The sequence below is a fragment of the Cinclus cinclus genome, chromosome 35, assembly GCF_963662255.1.
Source record: "Cinclus cinclus chromosome 35, bCinCin1.1, whole genome shotgun sequence".
NCBI classification, from domain to species: Eukaryota; Metazoa; Chordata; class Aves; order Passeriformes; family Cinclidae; genus Cinclus; species Cinclus cinclus.
Genome location: NC_085080.1, coordinates 876207 through 893714, shown reverse-complemented (window position 1 = coordinate 893714; position 17508 = coordinate 876207). Strand labels below are relative to the sequence as shown.

Sequence of the window (17508 nt, the reverse complement as noted above, 5' to 3'; positions counted from 1 at the left end):
GGTGGGAAAGGAGCTCGTTCCATGATTGGAATTTTGGGAAAATTTGGGAATTTTCGGGAGATTTTTGGGGTTTGAAGTGGAATTTAGGGAAAAAAACCCCGAAAATCCCGAGAAAATCCGGTGAAATTTGGGTGAAAAACGACAAAAAACGGAGGAAAAATCCCGAATTTTTGGGGTGGGAGAGGAGCTCATTCCATGATTGGAATTCCAAGAAAATTTTGGGAATTTTCGGGAATTTTGGGGTATTAGATATGAAATCCATGGAAAAAATCCCAAAATTCCGGGAAAAATCCAATAAAATTTTGGTGAAAAACAACAAAAATTGGAGGAAAAATCCCGAATTTTTGGGGTGGGAGAGGAGCTCGTTCCATGATTGGAATTCCAAAAAAATTGGGGAATTTTGGGATTTTTTGGGATTTTGGGGAAGAGAGACACAAAATCCATGGAAAAAAATCCCAAAAAATCCACGGAGAAAATCTCAAAATCTGAGGGGAAAATGTTAAAATCCAAGGAAAAATCCCCAAAATTCCCTCCCAGAATTCCCAAAATTCCCACCCAGAATTCCCAAAATTCCCTCCCAGAATTCCCAAAATTCCCACCCAGAATTCCCGAAATCCCCAAAATTCCCTCCCCAGAATTCCCAAAATTCCAGAAATTCCCTCCCAGAATTCCCAAAATTCCCAAAATTCCAGTCAATTCCCCTCCCCCATGCCCCAAAATGCCCCTTAGAAATTCCCAAAAATTCCCAAATTCCATCCCAAAAATTCCCAAGTTCCTCCCAAAAATTCCCAAATCCCTCCCAAAATTCCCAAATTCCTCCCAAAACTTCCCAAATTCCTCCCAAAATATTCCAAAATTCCTCCCAAAAAATTCCAAAATTCCTACCAAAATTCCCAAATTCCTCCCAAAATTCCCCTTAAAATGCCCCAACCGCCCCAAAAAAACCCCAAAATCTCCCCGAAAATTCCAGAAATTCCCAAAAAATTCCCAAATTCATCCCAAAATCCCTTCCCAAAATCCCCAAAAAAATCCCTAAAAATTCCCAGAATCCCCAAATTCCAAAAAATCCCCAAAACCCCTCCCAAAATCCTCTCAAACCCCACCCAAAAACCCCAAAAACCCCCGAAAATCCCATTTTTTCCTTAAAAATCCCCCTAAAATCCCTCCAAAAAATCCCAAAAATTCCCTAAAAATCCCCAAAAATCCCCAAAAAATTCCCAGAATTCCCAATATCCCAGAAATCCCCAAAAAACCCCAAAATCAAAAAAAAAAATCCTCAAAAACTCCCCAAAAATCCCATTTTTCCCCCGAAAATCCCAAAAAAAAATCCCTAAAAAAACCCCAAAAAACCCAAAAGAATCCCAAAAAATCCCTTAAAAAATCCCAAAGAATCCCCAAAAAATCCCCAAAAAACCCCAAAAAATCCCTAAAAAAAAATCCCCAAAAATCCCCAAAAAATCCCAAAAATCCCCAAAAAATCCCCAAAAATCCCCAAAAAATCCCCAAAAAAATCCCTTAAAAAACCCCAAAAAATCCCCAAAAAATCCCCAAAAAATCCCTAAAATATCCCCAAAAATCCCCAAAAAATCCTAAAAAAATCCTCAAAAAGTCCCCAAAAAAATTCTCAAAAAATCCCCAAAAAAACCCCCAAAATCCCATAAAAATCCCAAAAAATCCCAAAAAAAATCCCCAAAAAACCCCAAAAAATCCTTTAAAAATCCCAAAAAATCCCCAAAAATCCCCCAAAAAAACCCAAAAAATCACCAAAAATCCCCAAAAAACCCCCAAAAAATCCTTAAAAAATCCCAAAAAAATCCCCAAAAAAACCCAAAAAATTCCCAAAAAAACCCCAAAAAATCCCCAAAAAACCAAAAAAAATCCCAAAAAAACCCCAAAAAATCCCCAAAAAATCCCCAAAAAATCCCCAAAAAATCCCCAAAAAATCCCCAAAAAATCCCCAAAAAATCCCCAAAAAACCCCAAAAAATCCCCAAAAAATCCCTAAAAAAACCCCAAAAAACCCCCCAAACCCCCCCGCACAAACTCCCCGGAAAATCCCGGGGAACTCCCCGGGAAGGCGCGCGGCGTTCCCGGGAATTGTCGCACCTGCCCGGAGCAGGATCACCTGGTCATCCAAGGGGAGCCCCGAGAAGTGCGGGACCCTCTTGGCCCACTCGACGAGGGTGAAGAGCTGCTTGTCGGCCGCCTGGCAGATGTTGGTCACCGGGTCATTGGGCTGAATTCGGGGCGATTTCGGGGTAAATTGAGACCCCCCCCACCGATATTCCCCAAAATTCCCAAAACCCAACCCGGAATTCCCAAAGGGAAAATCCCACCCCCCCAAAAAAAAAAAACCCGGTGGGAATCGGTCAAAAATTGGGGAAAAGAGATGAAAAGATGGGAAAAAATTCTGAATTTGGGGGTAAATTGAGACCCCCCCCCCACTGATATTCCCCAAAATTCCCAAAACCCAACCCGGAATTCCCAAAGGGAAAATCCCACCCCCCCCCAAAAAAAACCCCGGTGGGAATCGGTCAAAAATTGGGGAAAAGACACAAAAAAATGGGAGAGAATCCCGAATTTTTAGACCAAATTTTGGGGTAAATTTGGAACCCTCCCGACATTCCCGGAATTCCCAAAACCCATCCCGGAATTCCCAAAGGGAAAATTCCTCCCCATCCCCTCAAAAAAAAAACCCGGTGGGAATCGGTCGAAAAATGGGGAAAAGAGACAAAAAGATGGGAAAAAATTCTGAATTTGGGGCGATTTTGGGGTAAATTGAGACCCCCCCCACTGATATTCCCCAAAATTCCCAAAACCCAACCCGGAATTCCCAAAGGGAAAATCCCCCCCCCCACCCAAAAAAAAAAAAAAACCCAGTGGGAATCGGAGGAAAAATGGGGAAAAGACACAAAAAAATGGGAAAAAATCCCGAATTTGGGGCGATTTTGGGGTAAATTGAGGCCCACCCCCCACCAATATTCCCGGAATTCCCAAACCCATCCCGGAATTCCCAAATGGGAAAATCCCCCCCCAAAAAAATCCAGGAAGGAATCGGAGGAAAAATGGGGAAAAGACACAAAAAAATGGGAAAAAATCCCGAATTTGGGGCAATTTGGGGTAAATTGAGACCCCCCCCCCACCGATATTCCCAAAATTCCCAAACCCAACCCGGAATTCCCAAAGGGAAAATTCCTCCCCCCCCCCCCAAAAAAAAAACCCGGTGGGAATCGGTCGAAAAATGGGGAAAAGACACAAAAAAATGGGAAAAAAATCCCGAATTTGGGGCGCTTTTGGGGTAAATTGAGACCACCCCCCCCTCCCCCCCCCCGATATTCCTGGAATTCCCAAATTGGGAAAATTTCCAAAAAAAAAAAAAAAAAGAAAAAAAAACTCGGTGGGAATCTGACAAAAAATGGGGAAAATTGCCCCAAATTGCCCAAAATTGCCCAGAATTGCTCGAAGTTCACACAAAATTTATCTAAAATTCCCAAAAAATCCCCAATAAATAAAGGCTAAAAAATCCCATAAAATTCCCTGAAAAAAAAAAACCACAAAAAAAATCCCCTAAAACCCCATCAAAAATCCCTAAAAAATCCCCAAAGAAATAAAAAATAAATCCCCAAAAAACCCCAAAAAATTCCCATAAAAATAAAAAAATTCACTAAAAAAATCCCCTAAAAATGCTCAAATATCCCCTAAAAAATCCCATAAAAATGCTCAAAAATCCCCAAAAAATCCCCTAAAACCCCATCAAAAATCCCTAAAAAATCCCCAAAATAATAAAAAATAAATCCCCAAAAAACCCCAAAAAATTCCCATAAAAATAAAAAAAAACCCCAAAAAATCCCCCCAAAAAATCCCTAAAAAAATCCCAAAAAATCCCCCAAAAAATTCCCATAAAAATAAAAAAAAAAAAAAACCCAAAAAATCCCCTAAAATCCCATCAAAAATCCCTAAAAAATCCCCAAAAAAATAAAAAATAAATCCCCAAAAAATTCCCATAAAAATAAAAAAAAAAACCCCAAAAAATCCCCCCAAAAAATCCCATAAAAATCCCAAAAAATCCCCAAAAAATTCCCATAAAAATAAAAAAAATCCCCAAAAAATCCCCAAAAAAATAAAAACAAATCCCCAAAAAAATTCTCATAAAAAATAAAAAAATCCTAAAAAAATCCCATAAAAATCCCAAAAAAATCCCAAAAAATCCCCAAAAAATCCCCAAAAAATCCCCTAAAAAACCCCAAAAAAATCCCCAAAAAACCCCAAAAATTCCCCAAAAAATCCCCAAAAAATCCCAAAAAATCCCCAAAAAATCCCCAAAAAATCTCCAAAAAATCCCCAAAAAATCCCAAAAAACCCCAAAAAAATCCCCAAAAAACCCCAAAAATTCCCCAAAAAATCCCCAAAAAATCCCAAAAAATCCCCAAAAAAATCCCCAAAAAATCCCCAAAAATCCCCAAAAAATCTCCAAAAAATCCCCAAAAAAATCCCAAAAAACCCCTAAAAAATCCCCAAAAAATCCCCCAAAAAATCCCCAAAAAATCCCATAAAAATCCCAAAAAATCCCTAAAAAAATTCTCAAAAAATCCCCAAAAAATCCCCAAAAAATCCCCAAAAAAATCCCAAAAAACCCCTAAAAAATCCCCAAAAAATCCCCCAAAAAATCCCCAAAAAATCCCCAAAAAAATCCCTAAAAAATCCCCAAAAAATCCCATAAAAATCCCAAAAAATCCCTAAAAAAATTCTCAAAAAATCCCCAAAAAATCCCATAAAAATCCCAAAAAATCCCTAAAAAAATTCTCAAAAAATCCCCAAAAAATCCCCAAAAAATCCCAAAAAAATCTCCAAAAAATCCCCAAAAAATCCCCATAAAAATCCCAAAAAAATCTCCAAAAAATCCCCAAAAAAAATCCCCAAAAAATCCCCAAAAAATCCCCCAAAAATCCCCAAAAAATCCCCCAAAAATCCCTAAAAAAATCCCCTAAAAAATCCCTAAAAAATCCCCAAAAAATCCCATAAAAATCCCAAAAAATCCCTAAAAAAATTCTCAAAAAATCCCCAAAAAATCCCCATAAAAATCCCAAAAAAATCTCCAAAAAAATCCCCAAAAAATCCCCAAAAAATCCCCAAAAAATCCCATAAAAATCTTCAAAAAAAAAAAATCCCCAAAAAAATTCCTCCAAAAAAAATCCCCCGGATTTTTTTTTTTTTTTTTTTTTTTTGTTTTTTTTTTCTTTCCCCCGAAATCTCCGGAATTTTCCGCGGGCCGGGACTCACGGAGGCTCCCCCGGGCCCGGCGCCGTCGTCGCTCTTGGGCTCCACGGCGAGTTCGGCTTCCAGAAGTTTCTCCACCGGCATCTCCTCGTTTGGGGCCGTCCCGAATTCGGGATCCCCCTCCTTGTCCTTCCCTCGCTGCCGCTCCTCCTGCACGGCTGAGGGGGAGGGGAAAAAAAGAAAAAGGGGGGAGGGCAGGGGAGGGGGGGAGGGGAAATAAAAAATCAACAACAACAAAAAAAAAAATGGTGAGAAACGGTGAAAAAACGGTGAAAAAACGGGGAGGGAAGGGGGAAAAATGAGGAAAAACGGGGAGGAAATGATGAAAAATGGAGGAAAAATTGGGAGGAAATAAAAAAACGGTGAAAAAATTGGGAGGAAAGGGGAAAAAATTACGAAAAATGGGGAGGAAATGATGAAAAATGGAGGAAAAATGGAGGAAAAATGAGGAAAAATGGAGGAAAAACGGGGAGGAAAGGGGAAAAAATGAGGAAAAATGGAGGAAAAATGAGGAAAAAACGGTGAAAAAATTGGGAGGAAATGGGAAAATGGAGGAAAAATGGGGAGGAAATGATGAAAAACGGAGGAAAAATGGGGAGGAAAGGGGGAAAAATGGGGAAAAATGGAGGAAAAATGGGGAGAGAGTGACGAGAAATGGCAGAAAAATGGCAAAAAACGGTGAAAAATGGAGGAAAAACGGTGAAGAAATGGGGAGAAAAGGGGGAAAAATGATGAAAAATGGAGGAAAAATGATAAAAAATGGTGAAAAAATGGGGAGGAAAGGGGAAAAAAAGGACGAAAAAATGGTGAAAATGTGACAAAAAACAATGGAAAAATGAAGAAAAATGGAGGAAAAATGATGAAAAACGGTGAAAAAATGGGAAGGGGAAAAAATGATGAAAAATGACAAAAAACAGCGAAAAAAGGGCAGAAAAGGATGAAAAAATGGTGGGAAAATGACAAAAAACGGTGAAAAATCGGAGAAAAATGGAGAAAAATGGTGAAAAATGGAGGGAAAATGGTGAAGAAATGGGGAGAAAAGGGGGAAAAATGATGAAAAATGGAGGAAAAATGATGAAAAATTGTGAAAAAATGGGGAGGAAATGGGAAAAAGGGTGAAAAATGGGGAGGAAATGATGAAAAAAAGGTGAAAAAATTGGGAGGAAAGGGGAAAAATGGGGAGGAAATGACAAAAAACGGTGAAAAAACGGGGAGGGAAGGGGAAAAAATGAGGAAAAACAGGGAGGAAATGATGAAAAATGGAGGAAAAATTGGGAGGAAATAAAAAAACGGTGAAAAAATTGGGAGGGAAGGGAAAAATGGAGGAAAAATGGAGGAAAAATGAGGAAAAAATGGAGGAAAAGCAGGGAGGAAATGATGAAAAATGGAGGAAAAACGGGGAGAAAATGATGAAAAACGGTGAAAAAATTGAGAGGAAAGGGGAAAAATGATGAAAAATGGAGGAAAAATGGAGGAAAACAGTGAAAAAACGGGGAGGAAATGGGAAAAAGGGTGGAAAAATGGGGAGGAAATGATGAAAAAAAGGTGAAAAAATTGGGAGATAAGGGGAAAAATGGGGAGGAAATGACAAAAAACGGTGAAAAAACGGGGAGGGAAGGGGAAAAAATGAGGAAAAATGGAGGAAAAATGAGGAAAAAACGGTGAAAAAATTGGGAGGAAAGGGGAAAATGGAGGAAAAATGGGGAGGAAATGATGAAAAATGGAGGAAAAATTGGGAGGAAATAAAAAAACGGTGAAAAAATTGGGAGGAAAGGGGGAAAATGGAGGAAAAATGGAGGAAAAATGGGGAGGAAATAAAAAACGGTGAAAAAACGGGGAGGGAAGGGGAAAATGGAGGAAAAATGGGGAGGAAATGATGAAAAATGGAGGAAAAATGATAAAAAATGGTGAAAAAATGGGGAGGAAAGGGGAAAAAAAGGACGAAAAAATGGTGAAAATGTGACAAAAAACGATGGAAAAACGGGGAGGAAATGGAGGAAAGATGATGAAAAATGGAGGAAAAATGGGGAAGAAATGATGAAAAACGGTGAAAAATGGGAAGAAAAGGGGAAAAAATGGTGGGAAAATGACAAAAAACGGTGAAAAATCGGAGAAAAATGGTGAAAAATGGAGGGAAAACGGTGAAAAAACGGGGAGGAAATGGGAAAAAAAATAAACCCTCCCAGTTTGTCCCAGTCCCTCCCAGTTTGTCCCAGTCCCTCCCAGTTTGTCCCAGTCCCTCCCAGTTTGTCCCAGTCCCTCCCAGTTTATCCCAGTCCCATCCCAGTTCATCCCAGTCCATCCCAGTCCCTCCCACTACCCCCAAACCCCCATTCCCTCGCTATTTTCACCCCCAAAAATCAGATTTTTTCCCCGTTTTTTCCCCCCAGTCCCTCCCACTTTCTCCCAGTCCCTCCCAGTCCATCCCAGTTTATCCCAGTCCCATCCCAGTTTATCCCAGTCCATCCCAGTTCCTCCCAGTTCATCCCAGTCCATCCCAGTCCCTCCCACTACCCCCAAATCCCCATCCCCTCGCTATTTTCACCCCCGAAAATCAGATTTTTTTCCCCGTTTTTTTCCTCCCGACCCCTCCCGGTCCCTCCCAGTTTGTCCCAGTCCCCTCCCAGTTTGTCCCAGTCCCCTCCCAGTTTGTCCCAGTCCCCTCCCAGTTTGTCCCAGTCCATCCCAGTCCCTCCCACTACCCCCAAATCCCCATCCCCTCGCTATTTTCACCCCCGAAAAACAGATTTTTTTCCCCGTTTTTTTCCTCCCAGTCCATCCCAGTTTATCCCAGTCCCATCCCAGTCCCCTCCCAGTCCCTCCCAGTTCATCCCATTTTCTCCCAGTCCCTCCCAGTTCATCCCAGTTCCATCCCAGTCCCTCCCACTACCCCCAAACCCCCATCCCCTCGCTATTTTCACCCCCGAAAATCAGATTTTTTTTCCCCGTTTTTTCCCCCCAGTCCCTCCCACTTTCTCCCAGTCCCTCCCAGTCCATCCCAGTTTATCCCAGTCCCATCCCAGTTTATCCCAGTCCATCCCAGTTCCTCCCAGTTCATCCCAGTCCATCCCAGTCCCTCCCACTACCCCCAAACCCCCATTCCCTCGCTATTTTCACCCCCGAAAATCAGATTTTTTCCCCGTTTTTTTCCTCCCGACCCCTCCCGGTCCCTCCCAGTTTGTCCCAGTCCCCTCCCAGTTCATCCCAGTCCCTCCCAGTCCCACCCTCTCTCTTCATGCCGGTGGCCAGGCACTTCTGGTAGCGGCAGTACTGGCAGCGGTTGCGCTGCCGTTTGTCCACCACGCACTCGCGGTTGTCGCGGCACGTGTACGTCAGGTCCTTGCGGATCGTGCGCTTGAAGAAGCCCTTGCAGCCCTCGCAGCTGGACACGCCGTAGTGCTTCCCTGGAAAATGGGGGGGATTTGGGGTGAAATCCCCAAAAATCAGAGCGAAAATCGAGCCAGAATTGAGAAAAATCCACCCGAAAATGACAAAAATCAGAGCGAAAATCGAGCCAGAATTGAGAAAAAGCCACCCAAAAATGACAAAAATCAGAGAGAAAATCGAGCCAGAATTGAGAAAAATCCACCCGAAAATGACAAAAATCAGAGCGAAAATCGAGCCGGAATTGAGAAAAATCCACCCGAAAATGACAAAAATCAGAGAGAAAATCGAGCCAGAATTGAGAAAAATCCACCCGAAAATGACAAAAATCAGAGAGAAAATCGAGCCAGAATTGAGAAAAATCCACCCGAAAATGACAAAAATCAGAGCGAAAATCGAGCCAGAATTGAGAAAAATCCACCCGAAAATGACAAAAATCAGAGCGAAAATCGAGCCAGAATTGAGAAAAATCCACCCGAAAATGACAAAAATCAGAGCGAAAATCGAGCCAGAATTGAGAAAAATCCACCCGAAAATGACAAAAATCAGAGCGAAAATCGAGCCAGAATTGAGAAAAATCCACCCAAAAATGACAAAAATCAGAGCGAAAATCGACCCAGAATTGAGAAAAATCCACCCGAAAATGACAAAAATCAGAGCGAAAATCGACCCAGAATTGAGAAAAAGCCACCCAAAAATCAGAGTGAAAATTGACCCAGAAATGACAAAAAATCAACCCAAAAATGACAAAAATCAGAGCAAAAATCAACCCAGAAATGACAAAATTCAGAGCGAAAATCGACCCAGAATTGAGAAAAATCGACCCGAAAATGACAAAAATCAGAGCGAAAATCGACCCAGAATTGAGAAAAATCAGAGCGAAAATTGACCCAGAAATGACAAAAATTGACCCGAAAATGACAAAAATCAGAGCGAAAATTGACGACGAATTGATAAAAATCGACCCAAAAATGACAAAAATTAACCCAGAATTGACAAAAATCAGAGCGAAAATCAACCCTGAACTGACAAAAATCGACCCAAAATCGACCCAAAAATGAGAAAAATTGACCCAAAAATGACAAAAATCAGAGCCAGAATCCACCCCAAATTTGGCACAAAAATCAACCCAGAAATGACAAAAATCGAACCAAAAATGAGAAAAATTGACCCAAAATTGACAAAAATTAACCCAGAATTGACAAAAATCGACCCAGAATTGACCAAAACTGCCCCAAATTGCCCCAAAGTTCCCTGCAGAAGCCCTCGCAGCTGGACACGCCGTAGTGCTTCCCTGGAAAATGGGGGGGATTTGGGGTGAAATCCCCAAAAATCAGAGCGAAAATCGACCCAGAATTGAGAAAAATCCACCCGAAAATGACAAAAATCAGAGCGAAAATCGAGCCAGAATTGAGAAAAAGCCACCCAAAAATGACAAAAATCAGAGAGAAAATCGAGCCAGAATTGAGAAAAATCCACCCGAAAATGACAAAAATCAGAGCGAAAATCGACCCAGAATTGAGAAAAATCCACCCGAAAATCGGAGCGAAAATCGACCCAGAAATGACAAAAAATCGACCTGAAAATGACAAAAATCAGAGCGAAAATCGACCCAGAATTGAGAAAAAGCCACCCAAAAATCAGAGTGAAAATTGACCCAGAAATGACAAAAAATCAACCCGAAAATGACAAAAATCAGAGCGAAAATCGAGCCAGAATTGAGAAAAATCAGAGCGAAAATTGACCCAGAAATGACAAAAAATCCACCTGAAAATGACAAAAATCGGAGCGAAAATCGACCCAGAGTTGATAAAAATAGACCCGAAAATGACAAAATTCAGAGCGAAAATCGACCCAGAATTGAGAAAAATCCACCCAAAAATCAGAGCGAAAATTGACCCAGAAATGACAAAAAATCAACCCAAAAATGACAAAAATCAGAGTGAAAATCGACCCAGAATTGAGAAAAAAATCGACCCAAAAATGACAAAAATCAGAGCGAAAATCGACCCAGAATTGAGAAAAATCAGAGCGAAAATTGACCCAGAAATGACAAAAATTGACCCAAAAATGATAAAAATCAGAGCGAAAATTGACGACGAATTGATAAAAATCGACCCGAAAATGACAAAAATTAACCCAGAATTGACAAAAATCAGAGCGAAAATCGACCCAGAACTGACAAAAATCGACCCAAAATCGACCCAAAAATGAGAAAAATTGACCCAAAAATGACAAAAATCAGAGCCAGAATCCACCCCAAATATGGCACAAAAATCAACCCAGAAAAGACCAAAAAATCCCCAATTCCCATCCCCCAATCCCCAATTCCCATCCCCCAATCCCCATTTCCCATCCCCCAATCCCCATTTCCCATCCCCCAATCCCCAATTCCCATCCCCCAATCCCCAATTCCCATCCCCCAATCCCCAATTCCCATCCCCCAATCCCCATTTCCCATCCCCCATCCCCCAATTCCCATCCCCCAATCCCCAATTCCCATCCCCCATCCCCCAATTCCCATCCCCCAATCCCCAATTCCCATCCCCCAATCCCCAATTCCCATCCCCCAATCCCCAATTCCCATCCCCCAATCCCCAATTCCCATCCCCCAATCCCCAATTCCCATCCCCCAATCCCCATTTCCCATCCCCCAATCCCCAATTCCCATCCCCCAATCCCCAATTCCCATCCCCCAATCCCCATTTCCCATCCCCCAATCCCCATCCCCCATCCCCCAATTCCCATCCCCCAATCCCCAATTCCCCCAATCCCCCAATTCCCATCCCCCAATCCCCATTTCCCATCCCCCAATCCCCAATTCCCATCCCCCAATCCCCAATTCCCATCCCCCAATCCCCATTTCCCATCCCCCAATCCCCAATTCCCATCCCCTCCCCACAGCGTTCCCGGAATTCCGGGCTCCCCCTCACCGGAGGAGCGATCCCCGCAGATGGCGCAGAGTCGCTTCCCGGGGCCGGGGGGAGGGGCGCAGGGCGGGGCCGGGGCCACGCCCCGAATTCCCAACGGGGGCTTCACGTCCTCGGAGCCGCTCCCGGGGGGCGGCGGAACCGTGGAGTTGATCTGGGGGGGGGAGGGGAGGGGAGGGAGAGAGAAATGGGGGGAGGGCCCCGAATTCCGGGGGGGGGGGGGGGGGGGGGAGGGAATTCCATGGGAAACTCAATGGAATTCCATGGGAAACTCAACGGAATTCCATGGGAAACTCAACGGAATTCCATGGGAAACTCAACGGAATTCCGAGGGAAACTCAACGGAATTCCGTGGGAAACTCAACGGAATTCCAAGGGAAACTCAACGGAATTCCATGAGAAACTCAACGGAATTCTGTGGGAAACTCAACGGAATTCCAAGGGAAACTCAACGGAATTCCATGAGAAACTCAACGGAATTCCGTGGGAAACTCAATGGAATTCCATGGGAAACTCAACGGAATTCCATGGGAAACTCAACGGAATTCCATGGGAAACTCAACGGAATTCCGAGGGAAACTCAACGGAATTCCGAGGGAAACTCAACGGAATTCCATGGGAAACTCAACGGAATTCCAAGGGAAACTCAATGGAATTCCATGGGGAAACTCAACGGAATTCCATGGGAAACTCAACGGAATTCCATGAGAAACTGAACGGAATTCCATGGGAAACTCAACGGAATTCCATGAGAAACTCAACGGAATTCCATGGGAAACTCAACGGAATTCCATGGGGAAACTCAACGGAATTCCATGGGAAACTCAACGGAATTCCATGAGAAACTCAACGGAATTCCATGGGGAAACTCAACGGAATTCCATGAGAAACTCAACGGAATTCCATGGGAAACTCAACGGAATTCCATGGGGAAACTCAACGGAATTCCATGGGAAACTCAACGGAATTCCGAGGGAAACTCAACGGAATTCCATGAGAAACTCAACGGAATTCCATGGGAAACTCAACGGAATTCCATGGGAAACTCAACGGAATTCCATGGGAAACTCAAATCCAAGGAAAACAGACCAGAATTCCAAGGCAAACGTCCCAAAATCCCCATTTTTTTTCCCAAAATCCCCATTTTTTTCCCCCAAAATCCCCATTTTTTTTCCCAAAATCCCCATTTTTTTCCCCCAAAATCCCCATTTTTTTCCCAAAATCCCCATTTTTTCCCCAAAATCCCCATTTTTTTCCCCAAAATCCCCATTTCTTTCCCCAAAATCCCGTTTTCCCCAAAATCCCCATTTTTTTTCCCAAAATCCCCATTTTTTTCCCCAAAATCCCCTTTTCCCCAAAATCCCCAATTTTTTCCCCAAAATCCCCATTTTTTTCCCAAAATCCCCATTTTTTCCCCAAAATCCCCTTTTTTTCCCAAAATCCCCATTTTTTCCCAAAATCCCCATTTTTTTCCCAAAATCCCCATTTTTTTTTCCCAAAATCCCCCATTTTTTCCCCCAAAATCCCCATTTTTTTCCCAAATCCCCAATTTTTTCCCCAAAATCCCCAATTTTTTCCCAAAATCCCCCATTTTTTCCCCAAAATCCCCATTTTTTCCCAAAATCCCCATTTTTTTCCCAAAATCCCCAATTTTTTCCCCAAAATCCCCTTTTTTTCCCAAAATCCCCATTTTTTTCCCAAAATCCCCATTTTTTTCCCAAAATCCCCATTTTTTTCCCAAAATCCCCCATTTTTTCCCCCAAAATCCCCATTTTTTTCCCAAAATCCCCAATTTTTTTCCCCAAAATCCCCATTTTTTTCCCAAAATCCCCATTTTTTCCCCCAAAATCCCCAATTTTTCCCAAAATCCCCATTTTTTTCCCCCAAAATCCCCATTTTTTTCCCAAAATCCCCATTTTTTTCCCAAAATCCCCATTTTTTCCCCAAAATCCCCATTTTTTTTCCCAAAATCCCCATTTTTTTCCCCAAAATCCCCATTTTTCCCCCCAAAATCCCCATTTTTTTTCCCAAAATCCCCAATTTTTTTCCCAAAATCCCCATTTTTTTCCCCAAAATCCCCAATTTTTCCCCAAAATCCCCATTTTTTCCCAAAATCCCCATTTTTTCCCCCAAAATCCCCATTTTTTTCCCAAAATCCCCATTTTTTCCCCAAAATCCCCAATTTTTTTCCCAAAATCCCCATTTTTTTTCCCAAAATCCCCATTTTTTTCCCCAAAATCCCCATTTTTTTCCAAAATCCCCATTTTTTTCCCCAAAATCCCCATTTTTTTTTCCCCAAAATCCCCATTTTTTTTTCCCAAAATCCCCAATTTTTTCCCCCAAAATCCCCAATTTTTTTTCCCCAAAATCCCCATTTTTTTCCCCAAAATCCCCATTTTTTTCCCCAAAATCCCCATTTTTTTTTCCCAAAATCCCCAATTTTTTTCCCCCAAAATCCCCATTTTTTTCCCCAAAATCCCCATTTTTTTCCCCAAAATCCCCATTTTTTTTTCCCAAAATCCCCATTTTTTCCCCCAAAATCCCCATTTTTTTCCCAAAATCCCCATTTTTTTCCCCAAAATCCCCATTTTTTTCCCCAAAATCCCCATTTTTTTCCCCAAAATCCCCATTTTTAAATTTCATGTATTTTATTGATTTATTTCTTCCCAAACCCCCATTTTCAATTTTATTTCTTTTATTTTATTTTTTCCCAAACCCCGTTATTTATTTTATTTATACGTTAATTTCATTTTATTTCCATTTTTTCCCAAACCCCCCATTATTTATTTGAATTTTATTTCATTTTATTCCTATTTCCCCCCCAACCCCCCATTATTAATTATATTTAATTATATTTAATTAGATTTAATTATATTTAATTATATTTTATTATATTTAATTATATTTAATTATATTTTATTATATTTAATTATATTTAATTATATTTCTATTTCCCCTCCCCCAACCCCATCATTAATTATATTTAATTATATTTAATTATATTTAATTATATTTAATTATATTTAATTATATTTAATTATATTTAATTACATTTAATTACATTTCTATTTCCCCTCCCCCAACCCCCATTATTAATTATATTTAATTATATTTCATTATATTTCATTATATTTAATTTTTTTTAATTTTTTTTAATTTTATTTAATTAGATCTCTATTTCCCCTCCCCCAACCCCATCATTAATTATATTTAATTATATTTAATTATATTTCATTATATTTCATTTTATTTCTATTTCCCCTCCCCCAACCCCCAATCATTAATTATATTTAATTATATTTAATTATATTTAATTATATTTAATTATATTTAATTATACTTAATTATATTTAATTACATTTAATTACATTTCTATTTCCCCTCCCCAACCCCATCATTAATTATATTTAATTATATTTAATTATATTTAATTATATTTAATTACATTTAATTACATTTCTATTTCCCCTCCCCCAACCCCCATTATTAATTATATTTAATTATATTTAATTATATTTAATTATATTTAATTATATTTAATTATATTTAATTATATTTAATTAGATCTCTATTTCCCCTCCCCCAACCCCATCATTAATTATATTTAATTATATTTAATTATATTTAATTATATTTAATTATATTTAATTATATTTAATTATATTTAATTATATTTAATTAGATCTCTATTTCCCCTCCCCCAACCCCATCATTAATTATATTTAATTATATTTAATTATATTTAATTATATTTAATTATATTTAATTATATTTAATTAGATCTCTATTTCCCCTCCCCCAACCCCTTCATTAATTATATTTAATTATATTTAATTATATTTAATTATATTTAATTATATTTAATTATATTTAATTATATTTCTATTTTTTTCCCCTCCCCCCCCTCACCTGGGGGCTGCTGACGGGCCCGAAACCCCCCCCCAAATTTTGGGGTGGGGGAGGGGAGCCCAGCGAGGAGCTGATGACCGGGAAGGGGGACCCCAAATTTGGGGGGGGGTGGGGGAGGGGCCCCAGGCTGGGGGAGGGGCCCAGGGGGGACCCCATGGGGGGGGGAGGGGCGGGGGGGGGAGGGGAGGCGGCGCTCGAGCTGTCGGGGCTCCGGCAGTCTGGGGGAGGGGAGAGAGAGAGAGAAAAGATTGATTAATTAATTCAGTGATTGATTGATTGATTGATCGATTAATTCATTGATCTATCGATTGATCGATTGATTAATTCATTGATTGATTGATCGATTAATTCATTGATCAATCGATTGATTGATTGATTAATTCATTGATCGATCGATTGATCGATTAATTCATTGATCGATTGATCGATTAATTCATTGATTGATTGATCGATTAATTCATTGATTGATTGATTGATCGATTAATTCATTGATCGATTGATTGATCGATTAATTCATTGATCAACCGATTGATTGATTGATTAATTCATTGATTGATTGACTGATCGATTAATTCATTGATCGATCGATTGATCGATTAATTCATTGATTGATTGATTGATCGATTAATTCATTGATCGATCGATCGATTGATCGATTAATTCATTGATTGATTGATTGATGGATTAATTCATTGATCCATTGATTGATTGATTGATTAATTCATTGATTGACTGATTGATCGATTAATTCATTGATCGATTGATTGATTAATTCATTGATCGATTGATTCATTCATTCATTCATTGATCGATTGATTGATTTATTCATTCATTGATCGATTGATTGATTCATTGATCAATCAACTGATTAATTCATTGATCGATTAACTCATTGATCGATCGATTGATTAATTCATTGATTGATTGATTGATCGATTAATTCATTGATCGATTAACTCATTGATCGATTGACTTGATTAATTTATTGATTGATTAATTCAATGATAGATTGATTGATTAATTCATTCATTGATTGATTAATTCATTCACTGATTCATTAATTCATTGATCGATTGATCAATTAATTCATTGATTGAATTATTCATTGATCGATTGATTAATTCATTGATTGATAGATTAATTCATTGATCGACTGATTGATTCATTGATCGATTGATCGATTGACTGCTCATTCGATCGATTAATTCATTCATTGATTGATTCATTCATTGATTCATTCATTCATTCATTGATCGATTGATTAATTGATTCATTAATTCCTTGATCAACTGATTGATTAGTTATCAATTGAGTCATTGATCAATTGATTAACTCATTGATCGATTGATTGATTGATAGATTAATTCATTGATCAACTGATTGATTAATTGATCAATGGATTCATTGATCGATTGATTGATTGATAGATTAATTCATTGACTGACTGATTGATTGATTGGATCGATTGATTAATTGATCAATGGATTCATTGATCGATTGATTGATTGATTGATTAATTCATTGACTGACTGATTGATTGATTGGATCGATTGATTAATTGATCAATGGATTCATTGATCGATTGATTGATTGATTGATAGATTAATTCATTGATTGACTGACTGATTGATTGGATCGATTGATTAATTGATCAATGGATTCATTGATCGATTGATTGATTAATTGATAGATTAATACATTGATTGACTGATTGATTGATTGGATCGATTGATTAATTCATTCATCGATTGATTCATTGATCGATTGATTGATTGATTGATAGATTAATTCATTGATTGACTGACTGATTGATTGGCTCGATTGATTAATTCATTCATCGATTGATTCATTGATCGATTGATTGATTAATGTGATTGATTGATCGATTGATTGGATCGATTGATAATCGAATATCGGGGCGGGGCGGAGAGGAAATTACGGAGAACGTGGAATGAAATAAAATAAAGGGACACCAAAAATAAAAAAATTTAAAAAAAAAAGAATGGAAG

General features: G+C 39.3%; 1 protein-coding gene across 1 annotated transcript in view; it reads right to left on the bottom strand.

Moving 5' to 3' along the window:
* RXRB (retinoid X receptor beta) overlaps window positions 1-17508 on the bottom strand; it is a 28833-nt gene that overhangs the window by 4142 nt on the left and 7183 nt on the right. Inside the window, exons 2-6 of the mRNA XM_062512301.1 lie at window positions 15500-15717; window positions 11594-11744; window positions 8501-8680; window positions 5280-5434; window positions 2106-2235 (exon numbers count right to left, since the gene is read on the bottom strand). Of these exons, the coding sequence (XP_062368285.1) occupies window positions 2106-2235; window positions 5280-5434; window positions 8501-8680; window positions 11594-11744; window positions 15500-15717 (834 nt within the window). The remainder of the gene's footprint in view (window positions 1-2105; window positions 2236-5279; window positions 5435-8500; window positions 8681-11593; window positions 11745-15499; window positions 15718-17508) is intronic.